The sequence below is a fragment of the Typopeltis vanoorti genome, chromosome 4 (genome assembly GCF_054136105.1).
Source record: "Typopeltis vanoorti isolate ZY-2024b chromosome 4, IOZ_Tvanoo_1.0, whole genome shotgun sequence".
Lineage (NCBI taxonomy): Eukaryota > Metazoa > Arthropoda > Arachnida > Uropygi > Thelyphonidae > Typopeltis > Typopeltis vanoorti.
Genome location: NC_143552.1, coordinates 156471125 through 156490545, shown reverse-complemented (window position 1 = coordinate 156490545; position 19421 = coordinate 156471125). Strand labels below are relative to the sequence as shown.

Genomic DNA, 19421 nt, shown 5'->3' with positions numbered 1-19421 from the left:
GAAAAGTTCTTGCCCTAACAATGAAAAAATGAATTTATAATTTCAAAATTATTTTTATTTTTCAACACAATCCTACCCTTAAGACTAATACATTGGGGAGTGGGGAAGACAGCAGTAGCAGGGATGAAGAAGGGGGAAAAGAAATTTGTTCTGTTGGTTCTCAAGGTGTACTGTGAAGAGCTGTTGAAAGTTTTTTCATTTGGTTATATTGTAAATTAAAGATGCCAAAAAATTATATTCTTGGTTTCATCCTGTTTTCCAAGTGTAAGCAAACAAAATTTGTGCGTGAAGTAACTTCACGACTGGGTTACTTGTATATCTAATGACTTCACATCAATTGCCTTAGTATCCTATAATGCAAAGCACATTCTTACAGGCAAGTAAAATGCCATTATGGAAAGGGCTGCTACCCAGACTAATTTTGACCTTTATTGAGGTCTCAGAAGTGGGAGTCAGACCCAGTAGTGATACAAACGTTGAAGTAATGCAGAACTTATATTTCCATATACAAGTAGTGAAAAGGTGTCACACCTTATTACTAAATATATAGGATAACTTGATATAGGAAGTACAACTCTACAACAACTGTTCAACTCTCCGTCTCCATCACTACTGAACCTCTAATACCAATCAACATCAGCGTCATCTACTGCCTACCATTACCACAAGTATTTTTTGTCTGTAAATGGCGTGTGTTCTGAAGGGCCAATTTGTCTGTATGCGGGATGAAAAACCCGAGTTTCTGGGAGGAAAAATCCTGCTACCTCCATATGAGATCGGCTAACTCACCTTCAATTGAAAAAGTCCATATAAAGATTCCTCCCATCATGACTAGAATCAAACTCGGGCTTTTTCCAATCGAAAGGCGCAATGTATCGTTGTTCTTCCAATTGCGCTACGGAGGCGCTTGCATATATCGTGCACTTGATCAATGATTTCTGGTGTTGTTACACTTTTTGGACGTCCTTCATGTTGATCATCTTCAAGGCTGGTATGGACACATTTAAACTTGGCAGCCCATTTCTTAATTGTTGAAAACGAAGGAGAAGAGTGCCCATAGACTTTTATGAACTTCGAATGAATTTCTTTTGGCATTAAACCTTCTTTTACAAAGAATTTTATAACTGCACTATACTCAATTTTATCCATTTCAAGGGATACAGAAAACACTTTTGGTTCAGACAGCTGTATAAAACAAACTACTTGATAGAATGACTTGCAATTTCACATGGATGCTTATGACAGATGTACCAACTTAGAAAAAAAAATCTTGCCGATAGTGTTGCCATCTATGGTCGAGTCCGAGAACTTTTCAGACCATCCTTGTACTTTAATTTATACTATAAATAAAGACGCCAAGAAATTATGTTCTTGCTTTCATCCTTTATCCGAGTATAAGTAAACAAGGTTAGCATGTGAAGTAACTTCACGACTGGGCTACTTGTATATAGAGACTAATGAATTCACATCAGTTATCTTAGCATTATACTCGTCTGTGAGGATATATGCTTTGCAATTATGGGATACTAAATCAACTGATGTGAAGTCATTAGCCTCTATATACAAGTAGGCCAGTTGTGAAGTTACTTCACGTGCAAACTTTTTTTTTTTTTTGATTACTTAGATAAAGGATGAAACCAAGAATATAATTTCTTGCCATCTTTAGTTTACTGTGAAGGGATATTGGGTGGTAGCTGCATATGTTCGAATGGACCTAGTACTGAGTGGGGGAATTATCAATGCTATATTTCAGATGAAATAATTTGCCATGGAAATATGTATATATTTCCATGGCAAATGCAATATGTTTTTGCAATATGTGTATAAAATACACATATTGCAGAAACCAAATGCCTGTGTTAAAGTGGGAGGAGTGAGTTGGATTGCTGTCCTCTGTATTGAGTCAAGCATTTTGAGGGAGCTCTCAGAGGTGCCCCACTTCAAATGTGAGAGCAGATTCAATAGATGGTCAAATTTGCATTTTGTATAAGGTTAACAGCTGTTAAGAAGTGAAGTAACATTTTGAGTGTAAGAGAAATCTGAGTTTTTTTTTTATAAGCTGTGATTTGTTTATGCAAGGAGAGGCTTGATGTCAGGGTGATTCCAAGAATAGAAATCTCATCTTATCTGGAAAGTTGTGATTGTTGTCAAAAATAATGCTGGTAAAAAAACGTTCTTTTTTTGTGAGAAATAAGACAGAACTGGGTTTTACTAGCATTGAAGGATGGCTTGGAGATAAGAATTGAGGGCAGCAGTGGTTGATGTTCTGTATTGAGGTGAGTTGTGTAGAGTAAGGTTTATCAAATGTGAAAGGGAGGAGGGGAATGGGCTGTCATCTGCAAATCTGTGTATTGGGTTGGAGGTCAACTGAAGTAGGTCATTGATGTATAGAAGGAAGAGGGTTGATGAGAGAACAGTACCTTGTGGAACCCTGGTATTAGTTGAATAGTAAGAGGATTAGGAACCATCCACCATTACACATTGTGTTCATCCAGACAGAAAGCTGGTAATCCAACTGCAGAAGTCCTGAGACAGACCAAATGATGGAAGTTTGGTTAGTAAGCCTTTGTGCCATACCCGGTCAAAAGTTCTGGAGATATTAAGTGTAACCACTTGAGATTCAGCATCTATCCAGAGATGGGTGATATGTGTGAGTAGATCTCCTGTTGATCGGCAGCAACAGAATCCATACTGGTGGTCGTTTATTAGCTTGGGTGTCTTTGAAGTAGTGTAGGAGTTGGGAATTGACGGTTCTCTTCATTACTTTAGATAGAACTGAGGTGAGTGAGATAGGGTGGTAGTTTGATGGCAGTGATTTGTCAGCTTTCTTGGGAATGGATTGAACATCGACCAGTTTCCAGACTGTGGACTAGATGCCAGTGGAGTAAGAGAGTATATACAGGCATCATAGGATAAGAGTCACTTCTGGTGCACAAACCTTCAGGACAGTTGGAAGAATGCCATCAGGGCAGGAGACTTTTGTGGGTCTAATTGGACAGTATTTTTCTGATCTATTTCTGGCAAAAGGATATAGGTGGCATTGTATATTGGACATCTGGAATGTTTGGGGGCATTTATCATGATCAGTTATTGCATGCATTAGAGGCACAGTGTGAAGCCAGGAGATTGACTTTTTCTGTGGGTATGATGGGATGGTAAGTGTTGGGCAAAAGTTGCGACCAGTTGCTTTGACAAGAGACTAAAAGGCTTGACCGCCGTTTCGACAGGCTGCAAGCTTCCTGCTTTATGCTCTTTCAAACTCTATTTTGAAGCATTAATAGTTTTCTTGCAGCTTTTTTGGGCTTGAGTATAAGCACTAAGTTTCCACTGATGTGAAAACTTAGTGCTTATAAAGGAGGATGGAGTTCTTGATGTAAGCCAGTTGTGGTATGCTTGATTTTTTTATTTGTACAACCTTCACTGTCTTTTGGAGAATCAGGAGTTAGTTAGCAGGTGGCATTTCAGTGTAGTGTGGGGAATATATTTTTCCATACCATTAAGGATTACTTTGGTGATATGTTCAGTGCATATGTTTGGATTGGAAGATTGGAAACAATAGTACAACCATAGTAACGAGACTTAGAAGTCAAGGAGGCTGTTCCACTTGGCACTGTTATAATGGCAAACTACTCTTGTATGGGAGTGACTGTATAAGCGTTGTTGCATGGGGAATGAGATGAGCAATACATTATGGTCGGAATTACCTAGGGGACTCACTACATTCACCATGTATTTGGAAGGGTTCACTGGTGAGGAAGAGATCTAGGTTGTTTTGGGAAGTAGTTCAGGTTATCTGGTATTCTGGTTGTCATGTGAACAATTTGTGTAAGGTTATTGGTGATAGCAAATGTTTCAGCATCTCTGCCTGCTGGATCTGTAGAACTGGAGGAGAAGTCAGTTGGTGTTGAAGACAATTAAATCCCTTAGGAGATTTAATTAGGGGGAGCGATGGAGACAGCATATGAATATGACCAGTGGCATCATGTGCCCATTTAGGTTGGGTGTACTGTCATGTGGTTTATGCAACCCATGCTATAAAATTGACATCGGTTTGACCGTATGGTTCATTGTTATTGAGGTATGAAAGTTTTAAGAGTGCATAGGGCATCAGCACTCATCTTAGTTGGTCCGGTGCAATTAATTGTAGGATAACGTTGAATACTTTAATTTATCAATTAATATAAGTTTAAATATGTAAGGCATAAAGGTCAAATGAACAATAGCCATACTTGACGTGCACTGTTTATGTGAGAAGTACAAAAGGTTTTACTCTTTGTGGTTAGATTAAATTATCATTGGCAAATACTAGAGTGAGACACAGATAATTTGAATTTTGATATGATTTTTAAATACAGCCATATAATATGCACAGAAGTTGGAAAAAGTAATCACTTGGGAAATTACTATTTTTCTGGATTGAACCAAAGAAAGACTGAAATAACTCATTTTACTTACTTATTTATACATAAGTTCCAACCTCCTTCGACTATAATCTATCATGCAATCTGACAGAAAACAGGACATTCAGTAGACCATCAACATGTTTCTCATTGTAAATATGGGCAAAAAAGTTGTAAATTATTTATAGAAAATTACTTGTTTATATCTGTATCCTAAACACACTCACAATGCAAATTTATTAACAAAATAAACCAGTAATTCTTCTTTTTCCTTCTCTCTTTTTTTCTTGTAGTATCGAGGATTTCTATTCACTTAACTGCTACCATATCGTATGCCTCTCTTCTGTAAAACGTCTGAACACCAACACAAACGAACTTTCAATGGCAAGTGGCAAATCACTAAAAGTAATATCAGTAAATTAGCAGGAGAATGCAACTTTGATTCTAGAAATATCATCAGGTGACATCGTTTCACACCCATAAGAACAGAACAAACTTTTCATGCCTTGTGAAAGAGACGTGACACACCAACAAGCACATCTAAACTAATAACAGTGATTAATAACAAGTTCAAGGATACTTGCACTCAACTGTACATAGGTGCATGACCTGACCTAACTTTTGCTCAGGGAAAACAAGGACAACTTCAAAAACAACTTGATAAAAACACTAAAATGGAGACTGGTAACAGAAATCATAAATATACCCATTTTCTTATCAGTAACATCAATTTTACAGCTCAGCATTATATATTTTTATTGGGTTTGTTAGTGAAAAATGGTGTTGTGCTGGCGATACACAAGGTGTTCTTCTGTCATTGATCTTTATTTCCACCATCTTTGCTTCACACTGTAGGCATAGTTGGCACTTACATGTGGCTGAAGACAAGACAACAACAACATGTGGCTGAATTTTAATTGAAAAGATAACTGACGTGATGCACTATAAGTACTTACTGGTTGTTCAGAAGTAATCAGTTCCTTATTACCTGCTGTTATGATTTCCACTTATTGATTAATTTGAGTTAAAAACACTTAAAATAACAATAAAATGTGGGAGCACAAGTTTAGAATAGCTTATTCACAGGTGTGAATAAGCTACTCTAAACTGACAGTTTGGAACAGATAATTCCAAACTGGCTTCCTGTAATTTACATTGTAATAGAATCTTGCTAGTTTGATTTAATGTTGAGCATCACATACCTAGAAGTTCATGTCTTTTGAATTAATCTGTTGCCAGTATTTATAATAATTAAATACTGGCAACAGTATTTAATTATTATAAATACTGGCATATAAGACAAATATTTGAAATAAAATAAAAAAAATTGCTGAAATAAGGAGTTGTCTTATACTCTGGCTATAAAATCTTGAACCTTTGAATTTGACAATAGAAAATGTTGTCTAGTGATGGTATAGAGGATGAAATGTTGTAGGTGAAAAGACTCCAAGCCTCTGTTTCAGATTAACAATGAAGTTATGGTATCTAAATGAGGAGCATTTTATTGAATTATACTAATAAAGCATAGGGTAAACTGTTTATAGGATAATCGATATTTTGCTTTTATATTATGTTAATTAGCAAGTTAATATATTAGTATATTAACATGCTAATTATATGTTGATAAATCAGTTTATTAGTTTGTATTTAATAAATGCATTCCACATGGTAAGCATGCAGCAATTTTTTCATTTAAATCTTATTGGTATGATCACATGAATTATAATATTTATAAACAAAGACAGCTATAAACATATCAAACAGTTTCACCAGTCAAACTTGTATGGGAAGACATCATTCATAAATTACTGTAAAGAAAATTCTTATTGTGATTTATAAAAGGTTGTAAATAAAGTAGTTGTATTACTGTCAGGAGACACAGTTGGTAACTCAAATATTACTGTTGATAGATAGAGGCTGTGTTGCCTGTCTCTATCTATCAACAATCCTTGCAAGTATCCTTGTGTGGAGAAGTAGTTAAAGTCAGCATCTCAGTGTGCAATGCTCTAAGGTATATTCACAAGAATAGAACAATAATCCTGGATCAAGATCCAAGTTGCACGAGGTAAGACTGTGAGTTGCTGTTATCATAGCCTTAGAGAAGTTGTGAAGTTGCAAGATGGGTTAGTGCATTTCATGTGGGATGAGATCACCTAGATAATCATCATTCAGGATGACTCGCTTTTTCAGATGGACATGTTGAGCTTGTTTGGGGACTTCTCACAGTTGATCAGCGATGGACCGTGTGTCACTGGGATAAATCGCTCAAGTGTTTGGCACATCCTAAAAGAGAGGCTTGGTATGCACAAAATTTCAGCCCATTGGGTTTCGCCTCACTTGACTGAGATGCAAAAATGGCACAAGTACATGGTTGCTGGCCTCGATCTGGAATGATACAAAAATGAAGGGGATGCATTCCTGAATAGTATTGTAGCCATTCATGAAACTTGTGCATGGGCTTATAAGCCTGAATTGAAGAGACAATCCAACGAATGGCACCATTCAGAATCACCCCCATCTGAAAAAACTTTGCCAGGAACCCAGCAAAGTTAAAGTAATGCTGATAGTCACCAATGACGTTCATGGTGTCATTCTTAATCGTGCCCCAAGGGCAAACTGTTAGTGCACAGTACTGTCGATGATTTCTGGAGCACTATTTGTATCCAGCTTTGAGGAGAAAGCAAATACATTTTTTCATGGATTCTCTATCGTGTTTGTTGTACAACAGTGTGGGATCTCATGTGTCACAATTGGTGATAGAGATGTTGGACAGGTGGCAATGGGATGTATTGGAACATCCTTCTTATTCACTGGATACAAGTCCTTGCGACTTCAACTTGTTTCCCAAAATGGTAGAATACCTCAGAGGTCTGTGGTTTCAGGATGTGCAGGAGGTTCTTCTAGCAGAAGGTTGCACTATCACCGATATCAACATGCAGCATTCTACTGATGGTATCCAATGGCTTCCACAAATTTGGAAACAGGTGCAGAACATGGTAGGAGATTGCATTGAAGGGATGTAATTGTATAGTATAGACTTGATAACAAAACTATTTTACATTTTGTATACATGTTGCCACTACTTTATTTGCAAGCCTCAGGTAAAAGTATTCTGTGAGAGGCTGTCAGCAGTGAGTGTAAAATTTGTGGTAAAATGGTTGTCTTATGGCAAATACAGCACAAAATAAACATTTTGGAAAGAAATTTTGGGGATTGTCTTATGCACGCAGTCACATTGTACCTTGGCATATCTAATATATCGGAAAAACTGTATTTTTTAACTGTAACTTTCACATTCAATTTTGTGAATTTTCATTAAATGAAAAATCACAAAACTAGCACTGTAACTGAAATAGTATTCTGGCTTTCTTAATATTGTTTCTCCATTTGTCTCTGTTCTCAACTTTCTCATCTTTTCTTTTCCCACAGTTTTTCTGGCCATTTTCTCCTTGGTCTGGTTCTGTTATCTTCCACCTGGTTTTCACTATCCTTTCATCTGATATCCTCACGATGTGTCCAATCCAATCTACTTAGGTTAACTTTACTTTAAATTCTTTGAAAATATTTAATTGAAAATATATAAAATATATATATAAACTGCTCATTAGTCCTTGTTCTCTACATCCATTCATCATTTACTCCTTCCTTTATATTTCCTAATATTTTTCATTCCTTTTTTCTTTACATTTATTTCTTCCTCACTGCCCAAGCTCTCCCGTTAATTAGCCTTTATAACAATTGGCTAGACTACTTAAATTGGACAGTTTTAAATTTTTATATTGATGATGTATCTTTTAAAAAATTTCTTTTTTTTAGTGGATAATAACTTCACTTGTCTATTTACTGTGATCTTAAGTGTAATTTCTTATCTTTTGCCATAAGTGATCCTAGTTAAACATTTCTTTCTCAAACTTTTTGTCACCTGTCCATTTCTTCTTCAATCAATTTATGGTTTGTCTTTTCATCATTTTCTTACTTTTTTCCCTCTGAAAGAATGAAGAGACCAGATATTGTTTTTATGGTACCTCCCAAATTTATATCAAACTGTCTCATTTTTTTTTTCCAAAGTCAAGTCAGAGGACTGTAGATAATGTCTTAGTTTTTTATTGCTAAGTCCCTTAGCATTGGTAACAAATGTGGCATTTTAGTCGGCGTAATTTTTGCCTGACTGATTATCTGGGAGTATAAATCTCTATTTGTTCTGTACATACTTTTTCTTTTTATAGAGTCATGAATTTGTCCAAAGTTGATAAAGAATTTGCAAAGATATAAACTCCAGCTCATAAGTATTTCTGAAGCAGTTGTCTTTATTAGAAAATGTAGTTTGTTTTGGAATGTCTTGCCTAAATCTAACATATTCACTATAATTTCTTCCAAATTGAGTTCTAATCATATGGCTGATATTTTAGCGAACATTGTTATTAGTTCTTACAGACGGCTCTAATCCTTGTTCACATGAATTGGGCATGTTGTTTCTATTTTCCTTTGATCTGTTATTTGTTCCATCTCCGAGGCTTTGATGATCTGATGCACGTTATGGTTAATTTTTTCTTTACCATCTTTTATGAATTTTTGTGTTGCTCTTTATGATTCTTTATGAAATTGTCCTGGATAAAATGTTAATTTGTGGCCTTTCAAATTGAAATCTACATCTTTTTTGAATTTCTATTTAGAAATGATTTCTTTAGAATATTACATTAATAAATAAACAAAAACGTCATTTTTCTAATTATTTTTCTAATAAATTATTTGATCCCATAACTTTTCTTTAAAGAGAGTGGTTGCTTTGATGCCTCATCCTATTTACAGTTATATTGCAAGGAAAAAAAAAATTATGTTCTTTGCATAGCTAATATTAGCTATGCAAAGAATTGTTGCATATGAATTGTTGCATTGCTGTTAGTTGTTCCCATGCTCAAGGTTGTTACTTTATTTTTAAAAGAAAATTTAGTTTTAAATTATCTGTGTGAAATTCTTATTGGCCTACAATGTATTTGCAGAACTATTTCCCCCGGCAAGGTGCACCCCGTCCTATGCCACGTAATACACAAATTAGTGTAATGAGTCAGGCTTCTGGTTCCCCAGCTCATCAGTTTGCTGCGAGTCAGATTAATATGATTTATCAACCTACTGCTGGGCACTTTACTAGTTCCCTGTCTACTCAGGCACCGGTCTATATGTCATCTCCCACAATGTCAGCCGTGTCTGTAAATGTGAGTAATAGTAATCAAAAGAATATGATAAATTGTTTTTTTTTCTCCTTCTAGAACATTTGCTTCAATTTTTGTGACAATTTATTTGCAATGTATAAGGTGCCTGCATAGTTTCTGTAACTATCAGTTCTTCTGCTATTATTGGCAGAAGCAAATCAAAATGCAGTTTTGATCATCAGCTAGTGCAATTTTTGTTTTCTCACCCCATCGGGTTCCTTAGCTAATTGATCCCTGGCATGGGTAAGTAGTTTTTTTCCAGAACCTAGAGTTTCTAACCCAGCAACAAAAAATTGACTTTAGATCTTACACGATTTCGCATATTAGCATATTATTTAGGCTTAGGAACAAGTAATTCTGGTAGTTATCTGCAATATTTTCATCACATTTTTATCTACAAATGAACCTTTGTAGATAGAAATGAACCTTTCTAATGACATTGAAAGAGAAAAAGTATATTTTTATTGTATTTAGGTGTTTAAAATTTTTTTGTCACCTAGTCGTTTATTTTCTCATAATTTATAAATAAGAATTTTAAAATAGGTTGCTTACATGCAACAAATACTTTAATAATCAAATCTTGTGTTAATCGTTTTTTGATACCTTTCATATTAGTTCTTGCTATGAACAATTTTAATTAGGACCATGTTAACATAATTGATAGGCTTAGCTTGTTATTCATAATAGTGCTTTACAGAATAACCAAACAGTTATTGAGTTACTAATGTTAGCAATTCTAATACTAGATTACAAACCAGTATTTTCAGAGTACGAGTTATAACTGTAGTAAAATAAGCACTTGATTAAATTATTGCAGGAACAGTTGAAATTGTAACTAAAAAGGAATCAGTGTCCTGTCAAGGCACCCTCTGTGAGCCAGATGAAAAAACAAAGTTAATTCAGTCAGTCTAAATGTAGGCTTAGAATGACAGTCTTCCAGGACTTCGGCAAATTAAGACAGTCATATTTATTGAGATTAAGGGGAGTGTTTCATAGCCGATATTAATTCTGAATATAGTCTCACAGACTTGTAATGACTTCTGTACAGCACAGTTGTCATCAATTTAATCCTAATTCAATCCTGTATGAAGGAATATCCACAGAATGGTTTGCAAAACCTGACTTAACATATAGATGATTGCAAATGTAGTTCTTACATTCTTCAAGGTGAATGTTAATAGTTCTACCAGTTCTGTACAAAGTAGGCTAAGTTGTAGCCAAACTTTATACATTTTTGGATATTCAAGAGGATGAAACTGATCCTTTGGAGAACGAATGAAGTTTGCTAGCTCGATTCATGCTTTGATAGTACCCATACTGGTCACTGAATTAGAAACCTTTATGCAGATGTATGTAAATGTCACTTATGCACATATATGCAAAATATTTGGTCACGTGTGTCACCATGGGTTTAATGCAACTGTTTAAGAATGCTACTGATCAGTGATCATCAATAGTGTTGCTCACAATGGAAAAAACAAAGGATCTTTTGGAGTTTGATAAAGGGCTTATTGCGGGTGCCTGTCTGACTGGAGCCTCAATTTTGAAAACAGCAGAGCTGACTGGTTTTTCAAAAGGTGAGATATCCTGGGTTTAATCAGTGGAAAAAATAACCCACGTTGTTTGTCTAAGAGGTGCTGTGGTCCTAAGACTTTTTTCAGGACAAGATCATCGTCATCTGAGAAGGCTTGTACAGACAAACAGAACTTCCTGTGTGAAGCAATTGACTGAAGCATTTAATGAAGGCTATTCCCGATCCATATCTCATTGAACTATGTACAAGGAATTGAAGAGGATTGGTATTGGCAGTCACATGTCTATACAGAAACCATTGATTTCTGCGAAGTTTCTAATTCAGAGGCTGGTATGACAGTCGGTCATACTGGCCACTGAATCTTTGAAGATTTTATTTATCAAGAACTTTAGTTATCTTCTAGATGTACACTAGATATAAGGGTTCGGAATAGTTTAGTTTCTCGTAATCTTGTGTGTCACATGTGGAAGGATGGGGTAACGTGAAGTATTTTATCTATTTTATAAGGTTATGACCATTGGCTAAAACGTGTTATGAAGATAATTGATTTCTGTAGCAAGGGCTCTCTGATTAGAACAAGTGGTCCTTGCTCTATATGTACTGTTGGGATGAATGGTAATACAACTTTATGTAAGTACCTTCCTGTGTGTGTGTTCCCATATAATTTCTGTAATCAGAAAAGGATAATGTATCATTTGGGAGTCATACCTAAGTGTCTAGGAAATGAAAAACAGGTGTTTGTTTCTTTTTCTGTAGTGAAATGTATTTTTGGATGGTTAAATGCACTGAAAATGTAACTATTATGTCTAAGTCATTTATTTTATTTATTTCTTCATATGGAGTTTCCTCCCTATTTCTCCCCCATCCCTACTGCGGCGAGTTGAGCTTCCTCTTGGGGGGTAAGTATTTTTATGACTGTAGATCCGTGTGTGTTCACGGGGCCGGTTTGCTTGCTTGGGGGATGAAAACCCCCAGATAAACTGGTGAAAAAAAACCCTGCTGTCCACACCCAAGACCGGCTAACTTGGCTATGGCTGAGGAAGATCCTTAAGCGCCTCACGTCGTCGATGGGAATCGAACCTAGGACACTCCTTCCCCAGGCATATGGTTGCGAAGTGCATAGCCACTAGGCTAACCGCGCAGACTGTCTAAGTCATGAAACCAGATCATAAGCACAAAGTCTAAATAATGTAGCTGGCATTGGTTGTTGTGTAGTGGTGTTAAATGTTAGACTTTCTACAGATCTCATGAAGAAATTGGCTGGGGATGGGGGGAAAGAATCCATTGCAGTTTCCAAAGAATCCATCAACAATAACTTGAATGAGCATATAGTGAATTGGAATAATTCAATATCCTGCAAGTGAGGTGTGGGTTAATAAGGTTAACAGTTTCTGTCAGTGATCCATTAACAAACAATGAAGGAATATCAGTACATCATGATGCCTTTATTCTTTAGAGAAGATTTATTATTATCATCATCAGATCTCCAGGGAGTCAAGGACTCATCCAAGGAGGCTATACATTATCCACACCAGCTGTCATATCTTCCTCTTAAATTTATTTACACTAGATGTAATCACGACTTCAACAGGCAAACTATTCCACTCACTCATGGTTCCCTGAAAGAAAAATCTAGCCATCACTCCTTTCTTAACTGCATACAACCTTAACTTCTATGAATTCACCCTTGTCCTTTCTCCACCCTCCACATAATGAAAAATTTAATCAACCAATATCCTATAATGCTCGCTTGTAAGTTTAGAGACCTCTATCATGCTCTTTCTCCTGTTGACCAGGGTCTGCAGTCCACCTGTTCTCAATCTAACTCATAATCTACATTCCATTATCCCAGTACCATCTTTGTAACTCTTCTTTGCAGCCATCCTAGCATTTTTATCTCTTTGGAACACAAGAGACCAAATCTGTGCACAGTGGTCCAGGTGCAGTTGTATCAAGGCCTTCTAGAGAGGAGTAATGACTTCCTATCCTTACGTGTCAATGTTTGTTTCAACATTGCAATTATCCTCTAAGTTATATTTGCAATTTTTGTTATGTGACCCTTGAACTTCCACTTCCTATCCACCATAACTCCCAGATGTCTAGCCTCATCAGTTACTCTAAGCATAATCCCGTCAATATAATATGCCATTGGATATGTAATCACTGCATAATGCATAACTTTACACTTACTAACATTGAATTGACAGCCATTATTGTTTGTCCACACTTCTAACCTATTCAAATTATCCTGTAAATGCTGTATCAGTAGCATCTCTGATTGCTCTGCCTATCTTTGATTCATCAGGCAATTGAAGTATTCCTGTTATAGGCAATGGAATAATTCCCAGTATCATTAACATATAGATTAAACAGCATTAATGGTCCAAGGACTAATTCCCAAGACACACTACTGCAAACCTTAAATCTGTCAGATTCACTCCACCCACACACTGTTTAGTACTTTCTGATACTGTCAGCCACCCACGTATCCAAACCAATATATTCCAATCCCATATTCTCTAATTTATACAATAGCTTTTCATGTGATATCTTATCAAATGTCAAAGCAAAGTTTCAACAGTATGGTAATATATCCATTTCCTTTATCAAACTCAGCTGTAACATTATTATAAAATATGAGCAAATTGCTCAGGCATTATTTCCCTTTAGTAAACCCTTGCTGTTCTTTGTAAAGAATATCTTGTTTGACCACCCATTTCTCTATGCAAGTACTTATCAACTTCTCTAAAATCTTCACATTTGCTCCAGAGATGTTGATGGTTGGACACGTCAGTCTTTGCAGTATCCTTGTGCAATGGGAATATCATGCATTCTTTCCATTGTGAGATCTTTCCTGGGCTATGACTCATATTATACAAACGTGTTAATGGCCTAGTTAGTTCAGTTGAACATTCCTTTAGCATATGTGATATCTCATCTTTATACCCTCTTTTACCTTGCGGTCTCGAGGGTTTATTAATCATCGGACCTCAAACCGTTTCACAGGATAAGGTGGTCAGCCCTACACCCTGGTGTATCGTCCTTTAGTGTTGACTTCTCAAGGCCAGTTTGCCTGCTTTGCGGGATGAAAAACCCCAGGATAAACTGGGGGGAAAACCCTACTGTCCACGCCCAAGACTGGCTAACTTGGCTATGGCTGAGGAAGATCCTTCAGCTCCTCACGTCACGGACGGGCATCGAACCTAGGGCACTCCTTCCCCAGGCATATGGTTGCGAAGCGCACAGTCACTAGGGTAACTTATATTATTATTATTAACATTTGATCCCCATGAAGTCAGAGACTCATTGTGGGAGGTACACACTATTGTATAATGCTCATCCAACCATGCCTTAAACTGATTCAATGTATCTACATTCACAACCCACTCAGGCAATGCATACCACTCACCAACCACTCTCTGTGAAAAGAACCTTCTGCTCACACCCTCCTTATACAGTTTCAATCAGTTTTCTCTTGTTCTATGATTCTATGAAAAACTCTTCCATGTCAACTTGATAACAACCCTTGACTAACTTATGCCTCAATCATTATCCCCTTCTTCCTCCTATTTATGAGACTTTGCAACTTTCATTCTCTCAATCTTCATACTCCAAAGACCACTGACCACCTTTGTGAATCTTCTCTGGACCCTTTCCAACATATTCTCATCACCATGAAAACCTGATGACCAAATTTGTCCACAATAATCCATATGAGCCCTGATCAGGGCCTTATACAGTGGCATCATAACCTCTCTATTTCTGCATGTCTGGGTCTGCCGCATCATTGCTATTATCTGATATGACATCTTCACAACTTGTGCAATATGGCCCCAGAATTTCAGATAATTGTCCACCATCATTCCGAGATCTCTCATCTTCTCTACTTTCTTTAAAGTTTCTCCACCAAGTGTGTAATTTGCATTACATCGTTGCTTACCAAATCTCAAACCTTACACTTTGCAACATTAAATTGATTGTTCCACTTACCTGCCCATTCATGCAATCTATTGAAGTCCTCCTGTAAATTCTTATCCAGGTTATGCAACAGCTTTAGGATCTTCTTCTCATGCATCTCTATCTCTTCATCCAGTATAGTGGTAGTGTCGTGACGTTGTTCTCTTGATGTTCGAATCCGCCATCTTGTTATAAGTCACTTTCATAAATAAAAAAAAAACTAATTGTAAATTGATCACTAATCTAAGGGTAGAGAAATTTCTATTATACTGCGCCACTCTATCCTTAAATAAGTCTATATGAAATAGCAGGATCAATTCAAAGTTAGTTAGCAGTCTTCTCATTCATTCAGGCCAAAGTATTTATTTTCTCTCTCTGGGATTCCCGCTAGATTCGAATTTTTGTGAACGGTGCAGTAAAAAGAATTTCAGGCAAATACAACAGTTAGGTTAACAAATAAAGCATTTAATATAGATTATATAACACTTACATAAATTTTACTTCTAATTTTAAACAATAGAAATAAGTCAAGCATTAAGTCAAGTCAATTACATTAGCACAATCTTCCAAGTCTTTCCATACACCTTCTTAGCTTCTGGGTTATAAAGTTTTTATACTTAAATGAATATAACTGAACATCCAATCTAATTAGTTTTCATACATTTCTTAGTCATGCTACAAGTTTCAAATATTACAGGATCTAATAGCTGAAAATATCTTTCAAACAATTCTTATCTCCAACTCTCAATCAGGAAGGGTTTCCACAGTTAAAGTTAATAATACACTATGATAGACCTTACCGGAAATGGTTCCTAGAACATCAATTATGTTGTGAGCAAACTTCTGGAATTTACTTATCACACTTAAAGAAAAAAAACACATCTACAAAACTTATCCACAGTTATACTTAAAGCACTATCAATCACGCTTCAGAATTCTTGACATCAATTACAGGGCACTTCAACTATCCTTATTACCACTCATAAATTAATTAAAACACTGTGAGGTTCTCTTTAGGGCAAATCGGAAATAAGCTGCCATACTAGATCAGCTGGGTTTATTCAGAATTCTTCCTTGAATGTTCAGCTTTTTATTTTATCCGATTGTAGCTTTAATTTCCCTTCTATTATTGTTGCTGATTTCACTTTCAGCTAACTATAAAATTCGTTACGTTCTTGCTCACTTATAAAAATTATCCACTTAACTCCTACCCTTAAGAACCTTTTATTTACTTCTACTTCTTTAGTTTATCACCTTGCTTCCTTTCACTTCCAAGTTTCTGTCCCAACTCTCTACTTTTTTATATATATTTTTTTTTATTCTCTCTTTAGCCCACGCATCTCCTTGACAACAGACAAACATAAACATTCTCGCCAATGTTAGATAAGGCTATACTACTACATTGAGTCATTACATACCATGCTTTATACACAAATAGGAATAATTAGAATATTTGCTTTTCAATAAATGCGTAGTTAATATTGCAAATACAAGTTTTTATAATATTGACATAACAATAAATAAAATAGCTTAATAATATTTAATACAGAATCTTATTACCATTAACACATTTCTTTGATTAAATAATTAAATATTTGATATAATTAAGGTAGTTATATGATATCAAATTATAATTTACGTTATTTACATTAAATAATATTTACAAACGCAGCCTTTGTGATGGAAAATCATGTTGGATTCTGAATCAAATAACATTTATTCTATTTTCTACATAATTAGAATCCAACAGTAGCACTGTGCAGTATGTTATATACACAAGGTTGATAGATCTAAGTGACCACTCATTATTTCTACTGTTGCATCTTCTTCTTCTGACACGTGTACCCTCTGCATTCAGTAAAATTATTCTTCTGCATTTGTCCTTTTTTACTTGCAGCATAATGATAAAATTCTTTTTGGTTGCGTTTAGCTTGTGCAGCCAATTTCTTTTCTTACTCCATCTTAGCTTTGCATACAATACTTGTAGCATTTTCCAGTTTCCAATATGTGTTCTTGGTTTATAAGTTCTGTTCCTCCCCCCCCCCCCCCAAGTGTCAATAAAATCAAAAATATTAATATTAACTGCAATAAATAAATGCTTAACTTTCATAAATACAGTATTTGAAGCCATCGCCACTATGTGGTACACTACTCTGTGTTTATCCTTGATGAGTCTGTGGACTCCCTGGAGGTGTCAAATAATAATAATATCTCACCGATGTTATCATAGAACTACACTGACATTACAGAGTGGTTATATTGCTTTTTTCACTGCTTGTGAAAAAAGCAATATAACCACTATATATTGTATAGTGGTTACAAATGTGAAATATGATAAATGTGAAATATTTTATTTCACATTTATCAGTGTTATTCATACTGTATGGTAAGCTAAAACAAATTAATACCGCAGAGAGTAAAGTTAATCAAGTGTACATTTAAAAATCATAAAGAATAAACAATCTTTAACATATGTATGACATAAATAATTTCTTTATTATAATAGCTTGCTTTATTTTAAAGGGTCAGTTTTCATTCCTTTGGATAAATAAATTATTGTTTAAGAATAAGTTGTCATTTTGTTGACTTTTATTTAACATTACTATAGTCAAGTTTCATTGTTTGAATGTAACCCCTATTTTTAACATTGTCTATGGCAAATAACTTCCCACTTCATGAGTTTTCACTTATGAACAAATTAACTCACAAGGTTGGGAACTACCTGTATTTCATAACTAATCTCACTCTAATTCCCTCAATATTCCTTCCACATTGTTATGGATGTCTTGCTTAATAATATTGAATATCCATTCGTTCTTCAAACACATTCAGATACTGCATTATATAAGCATCATTTCAAAGCTTCCCATGCACTACCCATTAAACAACCGATCTTATGGGACCAAAGATAGGTACTCTCCATTCTTTCCAACTTTGTAGTTCAGCATATAATAACCTAGCCTGATTAGAATATCTGTATAGTTGGCTACTTTCCAGTTTAGTATGACATAATCATTGTCACCAGGTGGCCAAACATTTACTTTCTTAAGTGAGACACCTTCAGATATGAATATAAAATCCAACACTCTGTCCTCAAGTTGCTTCAGAAAGTTGTCTTGTTGCAACAGTTCAATAAATTCATCTTCATTCTTATCATGAGTTTTTTCTGCTACCCAATTGTAAAAAGAATCATAATTTAAAATTATAACTATTTTTACAAATTGTTTATGTTAATATATTATTAGTTTTCGTTTCGTAACACATACATCGGCACTTGCGATGTGCCTGTTATTGATATTAATATTATCGTCAAAATGAAATGTGAAGTATTTGAAATTTTGATGTATACTTACTAGATTCTGATAATTGTGTTGCTTTCAATCCTCTTATTGTAATTTAAAATTATCAAGGGTTATGTTTTGAAAAGACATTCTGTTTTGAGACAATGTGTCAGTCATCATACGTAATTTCTTGTTTTCAATTTACATAGTGTGCATGCTCACTGAGGAGTTTGATGAGTGATTGACAGCTGACAGAGAGAAAGAGAGAGTTCAATATCAGAGTAATGAGGAAAACAAGAGAGGTAATGGAAGTTTAAGAACGCAGACTGGAGAAATTTTGTTCTTAGGAAGTTTTTAAGTTTTATGTGACAGTCGGGAGAATGTTGATAGAAGATTCCGAAAAGGAATCATAGAACTATGAGTCTTTAAACTGGAGTAGTTGAGACGGTTAACAAGCATTTAGTAAATAAAAGAAGATATTGCAATTGACGTTCTAATTCGATGTTTGAGGAAATGCTGATTGGAAAGTTTCATCTGTCTTAAGGACACTGGATCTATTTGTTATTTCTACTGGAAAACCAGGAGCAATCGCTTGAAAATAGTAACATGGAATGTCAGAACACCCTATGAGGCAGGCAAATTAGAAGTGATAAATGCCATTATTGCAGGTATCAGTGAAGTGAGGTAGACAGATACAGGCATAATAAGAAGGAAAAATCACACTATAATCTACTCTGGCAGTGACTTGCACCTTAATGGAGTAGCGCTTGTCCTAAGTAATAGAATTCCAAAATCGCTACAGGGATATTGGCCCATAAATGACAGAATCATAACAGCCAAAATAACTGCACAACCATTCAACCTGTATGTTATCCAAGCATATTATGCACCAAGATGAAGATTATCCAAGATCACCCAGATGAAGAGTTGGAACAATTTTATGAAGACATTCAAACTGCAATCTCCAGTGCTAAGTCTGATGATGTTATTATAATGGTGGGCGACCTAAATGCAAAAGTGGGTTCAGAAAAAATCTCAT

General features: G+C 35.4%; 1 protein-coding gene across 5 annotated transcripts in view; it reads left to right on the top strand.

Annotated features, from left to right (window-relative positions):
* The window catches only part of LOC150107782 (eukaryotic translation initiation factor 4 gamma 3-like), a 949069-nt gene that overhangs the window by 232766 nt on the left and 696882 nt on the right, over window positions 1–19421 (top strand). For all 5 annotated transcript variants that reach the window (XM_090392049.1, XM_090392050.1, XM_090392046.1 and 2 more), the window contains exon 6: window positions 9401–9613. In XM_090392049.1, the coding sequence (XP_090248175.1) occupies window positions 9401–9613 (213 nt within the window). The remainder of the gene's footprint in view (window positions 1–9400; window positions 9614–19421) is intronic.